The following is a 17,004-nucleotide window of genomic DNA, read 5'->3' as shown; positions in this document are numbered from 1 at the left end:
CATGGGACCTACCTGAATTTGTGCCACGACATCCTCATCCATTTATTGGTGCAAAATACTTGCTTTCTACCCCACAGGTGAGTTATGTAAACTGATTGGGAGAACCCTTGAGAAGAGGCCTCAGGAATATATAAAATGTACTACACATACTTGGTGACTCAGCTTTTATTGTTCTGTTATTCCCATGCATGCCCCCTCCACTGCCCACCTCCCAGAAGAAAGAGCTGGGGCTTTTGAGGAAACTGGCTCTCTCCCCATTCCCGTTCTTGGGAACCAAGGAAGCAGTACTCACTTTTGTTTCGCCCAGCTGACCTCTTTCAGAGGCCATAGGAAGGGGGAAGTCTGGAAGACAAAAGCACATAAAGAAAAGTTGCTTCTCCGTCTTCTGCCATCAGGGAAAAAGGTAAGACGAGGGGAACCCTAGTTGGCACACAGGAAGCATCAAACCTCATTAGAAGAGACTGGGATCCTCTTTGATGCAAGCTGCCCTCTAAAGGAGTGAAGAATCAGGAAATACCTGCCTTTACCTTCTTGTAAAATGGAGATCTTAATTCTAGCCCTTCCATTTCATAAGTAACAACTTCTATAATCCTTGTCAGTTATTTTTAGTAAACATGCTCTACGTTACAAATTACCATGAATTCATTATATTGAGATGCCCTAAAAGATGCTGAGTTTCATTAAGGTTTACACATTCAATCCAAAGCAATCTTTGCAATTACATAGTATATAAAATTTTATATAAGTATATATTATAATCATATGATATAATAGTATATAATATGTATGATATGTTATCAACTCTCATATATATCAGCTTTCTTGAGTATAGTTCACATATCATAGAATTTTACTAGATTAAAAAAAAAAAATGTTTTGACCAGCCTGGCCAACATGGTGAAACCATGTCTCTACTAAAAATACAAAAATTAGCCAGGCATGGTGGTGCATGCCTGTAGTCCCAGCTACTTGGGATGCTGAGGCAGGAGAATGGCTTGAACCCAGGAGGTGGAGGTTGCAGTGAGCCAAGATTGCACTATTACACTCCAGCCTGGGTGAAATAGCAAGACTTCGTCTAAAAAAAAAAAATGTTTTGAGACACAGTCTTGCTCTGTCACCCAGGCTGGAGTGCATTGACAGGATATCAGCTCACTGAAGCCTTAACTACCTGGACTCAAGTAATCCTCCTACCGTAGCCTCCCAAGTGACTGGGACTACAAGCATGCACCACCACGCCCGACTCATTTTCTTGATTTTTTTGGTGGAGCTGAGGTCTCACTTTGTTGTACAGGCTCATCTTGAACTCCTGGGCTTAAGCAATTCTCCCACTCAGCCTTCTAAAGTGCTGGGATTACAGATGTGAGCCACCGTGCCCAGCCAAATTTACTGGTGTTTACCATCATATAAAGGATTTTTTTTTCTTTTTAAATGATTCACCCGAAGTGTACAGTTTGATGGTTCTTAGTATAGTCACAGTTATGCCATCATCACCCCAAAAATAAACCCTGTAACCATTAGCAGTGGTTTATCATGCCCCTCTCCCAACAATTTCCCCTCCTGCCCCACCCTCGCCCCTGAAGAACAATAATCCACTTTCTTTTCTTTTTTTTTTTTTAGACAGAATCTCACTCTGTCACCTAAGCTGGAATGCAGTGGTGTGATCTTGGCTCACTGCAACCTCTGCCTCCTGGGTTTAAGTGATTATCCTGTCTCAGCCTTCCAAGTAGCTGGGATTACAGGTGCATGCCACCACACCTGGCTAATTTTTGTATTTTTAGTAGAGATGGGGTTTCACTGTGTTGGCCAGGCTGATCTCGAACTCCTGACCTCAGGTGATCTGCCCACCTCAGCCTCTCAAAGTTCTGGGATTACAGATGTGAGCCAGCAAGCCCAGCCTCTACTTTCAGTTTCTATAGATTTGCTTCTTTGGACAGTTCATATAAATGGAGTCATGCAATGAAGCATGTGGTTTTTTGTGTCTGTGTTTTAATGTTTTAACTATATTGTAGCTTGTATCAGTACTTCATTCCTTTTTATAGCTAAATAATATTCAATTTATGTATATTCCACATTTATCCATTAATCAGTTAATGGACATTTGAGTTGCTTTCACTTTTTTGCTGTTGTGAATAAAGCTGCTATGAATATTTATGCACACATTTTTGTGTGGGCATGTGTATTTCCCTTGAGTATATACAAAGTGTGGAATTGCCAGTCATATTTAAACCTTTTAAGGAGTTGTCAGGCTATTTTCCAAAGCAGCTGCATTTTACATTCCCACCAGCAATGCACGATGGCTTCAATTTCTTCACATCCTTGCTAACACTTGTTACTATCTCTCTTTTTGCTTATAGCCATCCTAGTAGGTGTGAAGTGGTATCTTCGTTGTTTTTGTTTGTTTGGTTGGTTTGGTTTTGTTTTTTGAAACAGAGTCTCGCTCTGTCACACAAGTTGGAGTGCAGTGGCATGATCTCTGCTTACTGCAACCTCCACCTCCCAGGTTCAAGCAATTTTCGTGCCTCAGCCACCTGAGTAGCTGGGATTATAGGTGTGCACTACCACGCCCAGCTAATTTTTGTATTTTCAGTACCTCAGGTGATCTGCCTGCCTCAGCCTCCTAAAGTGCTGGGATTACAGGCATGAGCCACCACTCCTGGCCATATTGGTATCTTTATTGGTATTGTTTGAGTCACAAAAGTTTTTAAAAGTCCAATTGATCTTTTTGTTTTTGTTGTTCCTTTCTGCCTTTGGTGCCACCATTAAGAAGGCTTTGCCTAATTCAAGGTCACAAAATTCACTCATATGGTTTTCGTCTAATAGTTTTATAATTTTAGCTCTTACATTTAGTTCTGTGATCCATGTTAGGGCATTATAATTTGTGTCCATGGAAAAGATCCAAATTTATTTTTTTGTATATAGATATCCAGTTGTCCTAGCAGCATTTGTTTAAAAAGATTATCGTCCACTGAATTGTCTTAAGACCTTGTTAAAATCAATTCACTCCAAATGTAAGGTGTTTTTCCCCTGGATTCTTGTATTTTATTGATCTGTATTTTTTTCTTTTTCATAAAACGTATGACTCAAACATTGACCTGTATATCTATTCTCATGCTAGTACCAAACTGTCTTGATGTCTGTAACTTTGTACTAAGCTTTGAAATTGAAAAGTGTGAGTACTTCAACTTTGTTTTTTTTCCCAAGATTGTTTTGTCTATTGTTAGTCTTTTGCTTTTCCATATGAATTTTAGGATCAGCTTTTCCATTTCTGTGAAAAAGCCAGCTGGGACTGTGAAGGATTTGCATGGAATCTGTAGATTGATTTCTAGAGTATTGACATCTTAACAATGTTAAGTCTTCCAATCCATGAAGATGGGATATTTTTATGTTGGTTTAGGTCTTCTTGAATTTCTTTCATCAATGTTTTGTAGTTTTCAGTGTACAAGTCTTTCACCTCCTTTGGTAAATTATCCTTAGGTATTTTATTATTTTTGATGCTATTGTAAGTGAAATTGGTTTCTTAATTTCATTTTCAGGATGTTCATTAGTAGTGTGTAGAAATACAAATGATTTTTGTATATTGCTCTTATATTCTGCAAACTTGCTATTAACCCTAACAGTTTTTAGAGTATTCCTTAGGACTTTCTATTCACAGAATTATGTCATCTACAAATAGAGATCATTTTACTTCTTCCAATCCTATCTGGATAACTTTTATTCATTTTCTCTTGCCTAATTACCCTGTCTAGAACTTCCAGTACAATGTTAAATAGTAGTGGTGAGAGCAATGTTGCTCCTACTCACCTCCTTTGTGCTGTTATTGTGAAATATATTACATTTCTATATAGAGAAACATAGAAATACATTCAAATAAATATTTCTATATAGTAGAAAAAGTACTTTACTTTACTAAAAGGATTTCAATCCTTTTAGATTTATTGAGGCTTGTTTTATGATCTAGGATATAGCCTATCCTGGAGAACATTGCATGTGCACCTGAGCAGTATGTGTATTCTGATATTGTCGGATGGTGTAGTCTGTAGATGTCTGTTAGATCTAGTTGTTTAATAGTGTTGTTCTAGTCTTCTATTTCCTTATCGGTCTTCTGTCTAGCTGTTTTAACCATTATTATTTTTATTTTTATTTTTTTGAGATGGAGTTTCACTCTCGTTGCCCAGGCTGGAGTGCAATGGCGCAATCTCAGCTCACCACAACCTCTGCCTCCTGGGTTCAAGTGATTCTCTTGCCTCAGCCTCTCAAGTAGCTAGCATTACAGGCATGTGCCACCATGCCTGCTTGATTTTTGTATTTTTATTAGAGACAGGGTTTCTCCATGTTGGTCAGGGTGGTCTTGAACTCCTGACCTCAGGTGATCTGTCTGCCTTGGCCTCCCACAGTGTTGGGATTACAGGGGTAAGCCACCACACCTGGCCTATGTTTTAGTCATTATTAAAAGTGTGAGGTGATGTCTCCAACTATTATTGTTGTATTATCAATTTCTTCCTTCAATTCTGTTAGTTTGCTTCATATATTTGGGGCTTTATTTTTAGGTACATATATGTTCATAATTGTTTTATCTTCCTGATAGACTGACCCTTTATCATAGAATGTCTCTCTTCGTGGCCGGGCGCGGTGGCTCAAGCCTGTAATCCCAGCACTTTGGGAGGCCGAGACAGGCGGATCACGAGGTCAGGAGATCGAGACCATCCTGGCTAATACGGTGAAACCCCGTCTCTACTAAAAACTACAAAAAACTAGCCGGGCGAGGTGGCGGCACCTGTAGTCCCAGCTACTCGGGAGGCTGAGGCAGGAGAATGGCGTGAACCTGGGAGGCGGAGCTTGCAGTGAGCTGAGATCCGGCCACAGCACTCCAGCTTGGGTGACAGAGCGAGACTCCGTCTCAAAAAAAAAAAAAAAGAATGTCTCTCTTCATTTGTAGTAACATTTTTGTTTTGAAGTCTATTTTGTCTGATATTAGTATAACCATTCCAGCTTTTTATGGTTGCAGTTTGCATGATATATTTTTCTCATCATTTTACTTTCAGCTTATTCGTGTTTTTGAATCTAAGGAGTATCTCCATAGAAAGCATATAGTTGGATGTTGGTTTTTCTTCTGTTCAGTCTGACAGTTTCTGCCTTTTGATTGGATTGTGTAATTCATTCACATTTAACATTTTTATCGGTATAGTTGAATTGACTTATACCTGCCATTTTACTTTTTGTTTTGTGTATGTCTCCTTTTTTCTCAAGTCCTCCTTCACTGGTTTATGTTGCATAAGTAAGTATTTTTTAATGTGATGTTGTAATTTTTTTTTTTTTTTTTTTTTTTTTGAGACAGCTGCTCACTCTGTTGCCCAGGCTGGAGTGCACTGATGCATTCTTGGTTCACTACAACCTCCACCTCCCTAGTTCAAGAGATTCTCCTGCCTCAGCCTCCCCAGTAGCTGGGACTACAGGTCTGCACCACCATGCCTAATTTTGTATTTTTAGTAGAGATGGGGTTTCTCCATGTTGGTCAGGTTGGTCTCAAACTCCCGACCTCAGGTGATCTGCCCACCTCGGCCCCCGCAAAGTGCTGGGATTACAGGTGTGAGCCGCCACGCCCGGCCATCCTTCCTTTTTTTTTTTTAGATGCCGTCTCACTCTGTTGCCCAGACTGGAGTACAGTGGCACAATCTTGGCTCACTGCAACCTCCACCTGCCAGGTTCAAGCGATTCTCCTGCCTCAGCCTTCTGAGTAGCCAGGACTATAGGCACATGCTGCCACGCCCTGCTAATTTTTTGTATTTTTATTAGAGACAGGGTTTCACAATGCTGGCCAGGATGGTCTCAAACTCCTGACCTCATGATCCACCCGCCTTGGCCTCCTGGAGTGCTGGGATTACAGGCATGAGCCACCATGCCTGACCCATCCTTTCTTATATTAACCTTCTTATTCACCATTTTTTGTTCTCTTCATTTGTTCCTATAGATTTAAGTTACCATCTGGTGTCATTTCTTTGCATCAATCCTGCTTTGTTCCCACTCATCTCTTTTGTGCTTTTATTGTCAAATACATTACATTTCTATATGCTGTAGATGGAAAAATATAATTGCATACATATGGTCTAAAAGTTTTTAGTAATTTATCTTTTAAAAGATGGGATCTTGCTATGTTGCCCAAGCTGGCCTCAAACTCCTGGGCTCAAACAATCCTCCCATCTTGGCCTCCCAAAGTACTAGGATTACAGACACAAGACACCATGCTGGCCCACATATATGATTTTATACAAAAAAAAAATTTTTTTTTTGAGACTGAGTCTTTCTCTATCATCAGGCAATGGCATGATCTCGGCTCACTGCAACCTCCACCTCCCACATTCAAGTGATTCTCATGCCTCAGCCTTCCAAGTAGCTGGGATTACAGGCACCCTCCATCATGCCCTGCTAATTATACAATGATTTTCAAACTCAGTTAAAATAAGAAAGGAGAAGAATGGTGCATTTATCCTTTTATAATTACTTATCTTTACCTTGCTGTGTGTTGTTTATGTGGATTTGAATTTTTGTCTGCCTCTTGCTTTCAGCCTGAAGAACTTCCTTTGGTGTTTTTAGTAAGGTAATTCTGCTAGAAAAAAGTTCTCTCAGTTCTTGTTTATCTGGGAATGTCTTAATCCCCTTTTTTTTTTTTTTTTTTTTGAAATGTCACTTTGCTGCATGTAAGATTCTTGGATGATAGCTTTTTTCTTTTTAGCACTTTGAATATGTTATACCACTGCCTTCTGACCTTCATGTTTCCTTTTTTTTTTTTTTTTTTTTTTGAGGCAGAGTTTTGCTCTTGTTGCCCAGGCTGGAGTGCAATGGCATAATATCAGCTCACCGCAACCTCCGCCTCCTGGGTTCAAGCGATTCTCCTGCCTCAGCCTCCCGAATACTTGGGATTACAGGCATGCACCACCATGCCTGGCTAATTTTGTATTTTTAGTAGAGATGGTGTTTCTCCATGTTGGTCATGGCTGGTCTCAAACTCACAACCTGAGGTGATCCACCCAACTCAGCCTCCCAAAGTGCTGGGATTATAGGTGTGAGCCACTGCACCCGGCTTATGGTTCCTGATGTGAAATCAGTTGTTAATCCTACTGAAAAATCACTTGCAAAGAAGTTTTGCTTCTTTTGCTGCTTTCAAGATTTTCTCTTGGTCTTTGTCTTTAGGTAGTTTGATAATGATGTGTCTACATATGAATGTCTTTGTGTTTGTCCTACCAGAAGTTCATTGAACTTCTTGGATGCACAGATTAAGGTTTTTCATCAGAATTTGGAATTTTTCAGCCATTATCTCTTCAAGTATTTCCATTCTCTTCTTTTTCTCTTTTTTCCTCTGCTTCTTTCATTATGTGTATGTTCATATTCTTAATGGTGTCCTACATTTCTAAGAGACTGCTCTTTTTTTCAGTATTTTTTTCTCTCTGTTCTTAAGATAGCATAATCTCAGTTGTTTTGTCTTCAAGTTTACTGATTCTTTCTTCTGCTAGAAGAACAATCTACTGTGCTTTCTAGTGAATGTTTTTATTTATTATAGTTTTCAACCCCAGAGTTTCCATTCTTTTTAAAAATTGAATTTGTCTCTGCTTATTGATAAGACATCATCATTTTATCTTCCTTCACTTCTGGAAGCATGAGTTCCTTCAGTTTTTGTAAATATTTATATTAGTTCCTTTGATGGTTTTGTCTGGACCCTCTCACAGGTCGTCTCTGTTGCTTGCCTTTTTCCTCCTTTGTATGGATCTCATGCTTTTTTTTTTCTTGTCTCATAATTTTTTATGAAAACTAGATATTTAGATAGTATATTATAGCAACTCTGGATGCTGACTTATCTCCATTCTCAGGATTTGTTGTTGTTTGCTTGTAATTTGTTTAATGACGTTGCTGGAATGTTTTAGTGAAATCTATTTCCCCTGCAGTGTGAAGCCTCTGATGTCACACTTTTCTTTTCTTTTCTTTCTTTATTTATTTTTGAGACAGAGTCTCACTCTGTTGCCCAGGCTGGAGTACAGTGGTGTGATCTCGGCTCACTGCAACTGCTGCCTCCCAGGTTCAACCGATTCTCCTGCCTCAGCCTCCCAAGTAGCTTGGATTGCAGGCATGAGCCACCTTGCCTGGCTAATTTTTGCATTTTTAGTAGAGACAGGGTTTTACCATGTTGACCAGGCTGGTCACAAACTCCTGACCTCAAGTGATCTGCCTGCCTCAGCCTCCCAAAATGTTGAGATTACAGGCGTGAGCCACTGTGCCCGGCCTGATGTCACTCTTCAGAGGATACAGCTTTGGCCATGTGCCCAGTCATCTTGGGGTGACAGTGGTTTTAGCAGGGCTAAGTTTGACTATCTCTTTCTCTGATTTCTCTGTTAAAATGTTGCCTCTATTGGTATCACACCAGATGTTACATTCTGCTAATTGCTACATGATTGCTCTATTGCTTTCAACAATTCTCTGAGGCATAAATTCCTCCACAGTCTGATCCAATTAAATTTGGATCCCTCTACAGGATCGTTTTGAGACCAGCCTCTGAGGTTTGCCCTGACCCCCCTACCCACAGGGGGGCCTCTTTTTAGCAGTCTTTTTCCTGATTCTTTCTGGTAGACTAGTTGACCTATGGCTTAGCTTATTGTTTTCATGGAGCCACCCTGCCTTCTCTTAATTGCTGCCCATCAAAATCTCTCTTGTTTTTGAGAGTGCCTGCTATGGTTTGAGTGTGTCTCCCAAAGTTCACGTATTAGAAACATAATCCCCAACACAACAGTGTTGAGAGATGAGGTCTTTGGGAAGCAATTAGGTCATGAGGGCTCTGCCCTCATGAATGGCTTAATGATGTTACTGCAAGAATGGTTCCTGATAAACAGATGAATTCATTCCTCTTGTGTGTGTGCACACATGTGCATGTTCTCTTGCCCCTCCACCTTCTGTCATGCATGACACAGCAAGAAGGACTTGCAAGATGTGGGCTCCTCAACTTTGGACTTTTCACCTTCCAGAACTGTAAGAAATAAACCTCTGTTCTTTATCAATTACTCAGTCGTAGGTATTCTGTTATAGCAGGACAAAATGGACCAAAACAGTGTCCTTAGGCTTAAACTTCACCACACAAATACGGTCAGAACGTGTTTTTCTTTATTTGGTTGGTTGATTTTCAGAAATCTCTGGAGATCTCTGTTCTTATGACCTGCCTTTCTCCCTGGGCAAAATATCTATGTCATTGCTCTGGACAGCAGCCTGCTTATTTCAGAGCAATAACCTGCTTTACAAGCAGAACACTGTGTAATAATGGTAAGAATGCTGTTCTTGTGATAGCCTCTAATCTTCTCAGTTTGTTTCTTCCAGCATGGAACCTCCCACCTACAAGCTAAGTGATATGATTTGTGTGTGTTCCCAGCCAAATCTCATCTCAAATTGTAATTCCCACCTGTGTCACCTGTTAAGGGAGGGGCCTAGTGGGAGGTGTTTGAATCGCGGGGGTGGTTTCCCCCATGCTGTTCTTGTGATAGTGAGTGAGTTCTCACGAGAGCTGAGAGTTTTAAAGTATGGCAGGCACTTCCTTGCTCTCTCACTCTCTAAGTCTCCTGCTTCGCCATAGTAAGATGTGCCTTGCTTCCCCTTTGCCTTCCAGCATGATTGTAAGTTTCCTGAGCCCTCCCCAGCCATACTGAACTGTGAGTCAATTAAACCTCTTTTGTTTATAAATTACCCAATCTCAGGTAGTATCTTTATAGCAGTGTGAAAATGGACTAATACACTAAGCTAGGGTGAGGGCAATCATGGCCCCACTACTCTCAGTCTGCCTCACCTGGGATAGAGCCCCAGTCTCACAAGTAGCAGATGGGTGGGAAAAGACAGGACTCTGCCTCTTGGACTCATTCTCCTGGAATGTAGCCTCAGCAACACAGAGGTATGGGGGAATGAAAAATGTTGATGACGTGTCCTTCCCAGGGAGATATACCATTGTCCCCTGTAAGCTTAGGGAGAAAAGAAAAACTCATCTTGGCCATATCTGTCCAGAGTAGATCTTCCATCACATTGCGCTGGGAAGGGGAGGGGAAAGATAGGCAGTGGCTTAAGTTCTACACATTCTCACTGTTCCTACCTTTTGAAACACTTATCAAAATGTGTGGCCGGGCTGGGTGTGGTGGCTCATGCCTGTAATCCCAGCAGTTTAGGAGCCCGAGGCGGGCGGATCACCTTAGGTCAGGAGTTCAAGACCAGCCTGACCAACATGGTGAAACCCTATCGACTAAAATACAAAAATTAGCCAGGCATGATGGCGGGTGCCTGTAATCCCAGCTACTCGGAAGGCTGAGATGGGAGAATCACTTGAACCTGGGAGACAGTGGTTGCAGTGAGCCAAAATGGTGCCACTGAACTCTAGCCTGGGCGGCTAAGGGAGACTACATCTCAAAAAAAAAAAAAAGAAAGAAAGAAAAAGTGTGGCTGGGTGAGGTGACTCATGCCTTAATCTCAGCACTTTCGGAGGACAAGCCGATGGATCACTTGAGGTCAGATGTTCGAGACTACCCTGGCCAACATGGTCAAACCCCATCTCTACTAAAAATACAAACAATTTAGCCAGGCATGGTGGCACATGCCTATAGTTCCAGCCACTTTGGGGGCTGAGGTGGGAGACTTGCTTGAACCCAGGAGGTGGAGGTTGCAGTGAGCCGAGATCACACCACTGCACTCCAGCCTGGGTAAAAGCAAGACTCTGTCTCAAAAAAAAAAAAAAAAAAGTGCGTTCATATTTGGAATGAACCATGATATCTATGTATCTTCCACCACTGGTGTGTCCAGGTACCAGGTACCATTCCTGCCACGTAACCAGTGTCTAGCCCAGTTACTGGCATAAGGTCAACGCACAGTATGTATTTATTGGATGTGTAAATAAATGGGTGCTGGGAAACCCAGCATAGTAGTTAAGGGCCACATTACAAAGGCTTTTGTGTTTATTACAGCAGAAGTAAGGTAAGATTTGCACTAAAAATGACAACTATTGTAGCAGTGGTACATGGGTGAGAGTAAGTCAAGTTAGAGGCAAAGGGAATGGTTAAGGAGAATATAAAAACATTTTCATGAAATGATGAGAACCTTCACTGAGGAAGTCACTGTTGTGGAAATGTGGAAAACACACATATTTACATGATAGATGAAGTGTTCTATCATGGAACTTAGTCACAGGTTATGGGCATACAGTGGAGAAATAGGTTTGAGGAAACAATATGAGGCCATACAACTACGAGAACAAGGAAAGGGTGATTTGCAAGAAAGATGGAGTGGTCCGCCTTGGTTGAGTTATGATGTGTTCCCAACAGAGGATGAGACTCAGCCAGAAGGGAACACAGCGGGCTTGCAGGGGGGCTGATGCCAATGACTGATACGTTCAGTAGCAGTGGGGGTGAGGATTGAATGAATGGTGAGGAAGTGTAGAAATATACCTAAATTTGTCAACAGATGATTAAATTGGAGAGGGAAGGGGAGGAGAGGGACCAGGCCTATTTGTTTTTTTACATAAGATATGAGAGTTATGAAAAATAGTTTTCAGCTTGTTACAGAACTCTCCTAAGATGTGAGAGGCTTGAAAAAAATGTTTTAAGTGAGACACAGTACCAATGGAAAGTAAGAGATTGAAGACAAGTAGGAAAGAGTTGCAGAAACCGAATAGAAAAATGACATGTTGAGGACTTCAGAGATTCCCTACACTTAACTATAAGCACAACTTTTGCTAAAACCCACCATTAACCAGAATAATATCTGAGTCTATTTCCACATAGCCTAATGAGGTTCTTTTTTTGATTTGAGATATGTAAATATACAAACTCTAGAAATGAACATTTCTGAGGTTTAAATACCTTAGGTAGTAACCTGGCATTTTGGAAAGTTCAATGTTCCTGGACTTCGATGGTTTGGATTCGACTCCTAGCTTTGATACTAACAACATTGTGTGAATCCTTTCTCTGGGTTTTAATGTCTACTTTTGTAACATGAGAAATTAGGATTAAATAAAACTGAACAGCACTTCCACTTCCATCTCTAATTTTCTCATGATTCTAGATTTACTGCAGAAAATGTGGGCAGAGCAAGGACACATAACTCACCAATTGCAAAGGCTATCCACATGGAGGTAGCTAGAACAAGGATGGCATCTGAGCAGGTCCCCTTCATGGTGACAGAAGAACTGTGGAAATATGCAACTTTTTATGTAGGACAAACACCTATGCGAAGTACAAGTTCTCACAGAGATCCCTCACTGACCAGGAAATGAAGTCTAAATACTTTGTCCTTTCCTCAGGTCATTTGGAATGAATTGTGTCTGATGCAACTCAATTGTTTAATTCATTTCCCTAAAATCATTGGACATTTGAAAAAAAAATGTTAAAAAAAGAATTTTAGAAGATGCCAGAAAAAGAGTTAGTAAAGAATACTTGCAAGGGAAAGAATAAACACCAAGAATTTTTCAATAAAATATTTAAAAGTAGCCGGGTGTGCCAGGCGTGGTGACTCACGCCTATAATCCCAGACCTTTGGGAGGCTGAGGCGGGCGGATCATGAGGTCAGGAGATCGAGACCATCCTGGCTAACACGGTGAAACTCTGTCTCTACTAAAAATACAAAAAGTTAGCTTGGTGTGGTGGCGGGTGACTGTAGTTCCAGCTACTCAGGAGGCTGAGGCAGAAGAATGGTGTGAACCCAGGAGGCAGAGCTTGCAGTGAGCTGAGATTGCGCCACTGCACTCCAGCCTGGGTCACAGCGAGACTCTGTCTCAAAAAAAAAAAAAAAAGGAGCTGGGCATGGTGGCTCATGCCTGAAATCCCAGCATTTTGGGAGGCCAAGGCAGGAGGATCACTTGAGACCTCCTGGGCAACACAGTAGGACCCCATCTCTGAAGGGCAGTCACTCAACAACATGTGTAAGTCAAAAGACAGTAAGAAACAGGAAGGGACAAAACACCAAAACCTCACTCCTATACTTGTAATCGTCCCTAGTGTTGTTACTTTGGTGTAGCTTCTATTCTCTTCATCCTACACATTTTCCAGGCAAACATTTTTCATTCTATATCTAGGTAATTTCTACCCAAGACCTCCCCTGAGAAAAAACAAGTAATAAATAATACAACCCTTAAAAGTTTGCAAATTTAGAAGTCCACTTTACCTGCTGTGACTCCCGGTTGCTCTCAGAAACTGGGTTCTGAGAGTTCATATTTCAAATTTCTGAGGGTGGTATGTACTGTCCAGTACTACACCAAAATCTAGCTGTTTTGCCAAAGCTGAACCCACCATTTTAGATATATGTCATACACAATTTTTGAATTCCTACATTTTAATTTGCATTATAATTATTACATTCAAGATGGCTTCAGATATTGACACAATACTATAAATTACCACATCTGCATGTGCAGTTATTTTATCAAGTCAAAAGTATTCACTTTATTGAAACATCTACTTTAGATTATTTCTATATTGACTCATAGAGGTTCTATTTATTTTTATTTCTTTAGAGACAAGGTCTTGCTCTGTTGCCCAGGCTGAAGTACAGTGGCATGATCACAGCTCACTGCAGCCTTGAACTCCTAGCCTCAAGTGACCGTCTTGCTTGGCCTCCCAAAGCATTGAGATTACAGATGTGAGCCACTGATCTGGCCTGACTCACAGGGTTTTAAAGCAGAAAATTACCTTATATGGAATCCTCCAAGTTCAGTCTTATTTAGCAGAGTAGAGAAATCTGGAGATAGAGTGCTCATTCCCTTAAATGATAGCCTGTTCGACCATTTGAATAAAAATTTCTCAAAACGCTAACATTTTTTAAAGTGGAAGTTCAGAAGTTATTGGGTATCATAAATTCCTTAGGTCTAAGTCCTAAATGAATGGCCTTAACTGGGGACATGCCACATAGTTCTAGGAGGTCAAGTGTGTTTTCTCAGCACTGCTCTGATCAACCACAGTGTCTACCATGGTGGTCTTCAAAATTTTTGCTTTTAATTCCTCTAAATTTGGTGCCTGCTTTTATATATATATATATATATATATTTTTTTTTTTTTTTAAGTGACATGTAAAATTTTTCATCAGAAATTTTAATAGGCTGAGTACCGTGGCTTAAGCTTGTAATCTCAGCACTTTGGGAGGCTGAGGCAGGTGGATCACTTGAGGCCAGGAGTTCGAGACCAGCTTGGCCAGCATGATGAGACCCCGTCTCTACTAAAAATGCAAAAAATAAAAAACTGGGCATGGTTGCATGTGCCTGTAATCCCAGCTACTCATGAGGCTGAGGCACGAGAATGGCTTGAACCTAAGAGGCTCAAGAATGGCTTGAACCTAGGAGGTTGCAGTAAGCTGAGATCGCGTCACTGCACTCTAGCCTGGGTGACAGAGCAAAACTGTCTTTTTTTTTTGTGCAGTTGCAAGATTTAATAGAGTGGAAACAGAGCTCCCATACAAAGGGAGGGGACCCAAAGGGGGTTGCCACTCCCTGCTCGAATGCCTGGGTTTATATCCCGATCATTGTCCCTCCCCCTGTGTTCTCAGGTGATATATGATTAGACTATTTCTTTACCTCCTGCCTTTAGCCTAATTTATATTTTAGTGAGCCCTCTTTACTACCTGATTGGTCAGGCTTGAGCTGAGTTACAAGCCCTGTGTTTAAAGGTGGGTGCAGTCACCTTCCCCAGCTAGGCTTAGGAATTCTTTGCCAACCTAGCAAATCCAGCTAGTCCTGTCTCTCAGTTCCCCCTCTCAACGGGAAAACCCAAGTGCTGTTTGGGAGGTTGGCTGACAACTGCTCTAACTGCTTCCTGCTGAATTCGGGTGTAGCTGGGGTCGTGCAGTTGAGATTTCCTCTGGAGGGGTGGCTTCTATGTCATCAACATCAGAGCACAGGCTAGCAGGCTGGTCCAGGGGTACTCAGTAGGTCTTAGTCATGGACTGCATCTGGGGCTCCATTTGAAGAACCATTTGTAGTTTTACAGCTTTGATTCTGGAAGAGACAAACTTAACAAGGAGGTTAAAGATACAGGTATTGAAATGTATGGCCTGAAGTGCAGGGGCATATGAGTGTGGGGATGAAAGTGAGGTTTCCTTTAGAAAAACTCCTATACGATGAGGCTTCAATATTTCTGGGAAGCCGCATTCTCCACAGAAGTTCTTGGTAAGGGGAGCTACTGGTAGGACAGCGGCATGGAGGGTATTACCCTATACTAGGGGTCCTTCTATAAGCATTTCTAATGGAGGGTCCTGCCTTGTGGCTCTTTTGCCTTCAATATCTGCTTGGTGGTTCCCTTCTATTTCCCTTTCCTTTCCTTTCTGATGACCCCGGCAGTGTAGGACTGCCACCTCTTTAGGTTTCTGTACAGCCAATAATAATCTCCTAATGGCTTCCTGATGTTTGATAGGTGTTCCCTCGGAAGTTGGGAATTCCCTTTCTCTCCATATTGCTGCGTGGGCATGGAGGACTAGGTAAGCGTACTTAGAGTCTGTACTTACCCTTTTTCCTTCTCCTAATTCTAGTATATAATGGCCCCTGCTTTTGCTGGAATGTCTCTCCCTAACAAGGAAGTGGGGCTTTCAGGCGTAATTAGAAAGGCATGTGAAAAGAGTAAAGTTCCCTAGTCATCACTTAGTGGCTGCGAGAAGTATCTAGTGACTGCCTGTCCTACGACCCCTCGGATAGTGACAGATCTGGAGGACAGTTATCCGGGACAGGAGAGTAAGACTGAGAAGGCCGTGCCAATGTCCAGGAGACAGTTAACCTCCTGGTCCTCAGTGATCAAGCATACCTGGGGAGGGTGATGGCATGGGCTGGCGCTTACCCTGGGCACCCTCAGTCCTGCTGCTGGATCATCTGGTTAGTGGCTTCTGACTCAGAGGACCTTCGTCTCCTGGGGCAGTGGGCCTTCCAGCGATTCCCTTGACATAGGGGCATGGATGAGGGGGAGGCTTATTTCTATTTGGACAATCTTTTTAAAGTGTCTTTGTAGACCACACTGGAAGCAAGCCTTATTAGGCATTCGATTTGCCCAGGCTTTCCCTTTTCCAGAGCCTCCAAAGTTCACTTGCCTGAGGGCCATGACTAAAGTGGTGGCCTTCTTTTTATCCCGTTTGTCCCATTCTGTCTGCTCCTCCTGATCTCTATTTTTAAAAAAAAACCTAAGTTGCCAAGTTCATTAGGGTTCTAAGTTTTGCTCCAGGCCTAAGGTGGACTTTTGAAGTTTTTTTCTAATATCTGCAGCTGACTAAGTGATAAACTTATCCTTTAAGATTAGTTGACCTTCAATAGATTCAGGTGACAGAGGGGTATGCTTCCTCAATGCCTCCCTTAGTCTCTCCAGAAAGGCAGTAGGATTTTCTTCCTTTCCCTGTGTTATAGTGGACATCGTTGAATAATTTATAGGTTCTTCCTAGTTTTTCTAGCACGCAAGTTAGCAAATGTCTGCGGCACCAATCTCCACGTTCTGATTCTGCATCCTAATGAGGGTCTACACTGGGAACTGCCTGCTGGCCTGTGGGGAATTGTTCTCTTTCCTCTGTTGTCATCCTATAACTGACCTGACTGAGATACCAGAGATCGCCAAACTCTCGGGCTACAGTTATGGCAGCACTTCTCTCATTTGGGGTTAGTGTCTGATTTAGCAGTAACATTATATCTCTCCATGTCAGATCAAAGGATTGTCCTAACCCTTGTAAAACATCAATATAACCATCAGGGTTATCTGAGAATTTACCTCAAGTCCGAGAGGGAAAAAGGTACATGCACTCTGGCTGGGCTAAATTCTCCTCCTCGCACCACTTGGAGGGGGCGTAATCGGGGAATATTGGCACCTTTGTTTCATTGTTTACTCCTTTCTCTATCTCCTTTCGGGCCATTTGGGTTGAAGGGGGGTCCTTGTTAGTTGGAGAAGGAGCTGGGGGAACGCCGGGGCAGGGAGGTAGACTCTGAGGCTTCCTGTAGGGCATAAATTACACTTTTAACATAATCGCAAGTTGTCTCTT

The 17,004-nt window shown here is 41.8% G+C and overlaps 1 protein-coding gene across 1 annotated transcript in view; it reads right to left on the bottom strand.

The window, feature by feature from the left end:
• SPINK8 (serine peptidase inhibitor Kazal type 8 (putative)) overlaps nt 1-12,183 on the bottom strand; it is a 29,351-nt gene extending 17,168 nt beyond the window's left edge. The window contains exons 1-2 of the mRNA XM_023231564.2: nt 12,117-12,183; nt 293-342 (exon numbers count right to left, since the gene is read on the bottom strand). Coding sequence (XP_023087332.1) covers nt 293-342; nt 12,117-12,183 — 117 coding nt within the window. The remainder of the gene's footprint in view (nt 1-292; nt 343-12,116) is intronic.
• Between the last annotated feature and the right edge of the window lie 4,821 nt (nt 12,184-17,004).

Source organism: Piliocolobus tephrosceles, chromosome 2 (genome assembly GCF_002776525.5).
Source record: "Piliocolobus tephrosceles isolate RC106 chromosome 2, ASM277652v3, whole genome shotgun sequence".
NCBI lineage: Eukaryota > Metazoa > Chordata > Mammalia > Primates > Cercopithecidae > Piliocolobus > Piliocolobus tephrosceles.
Note: the sequence above shows the minus strand (reverse complement) of the source record. Positions and strands in the feature narration are given on the sequence as shown.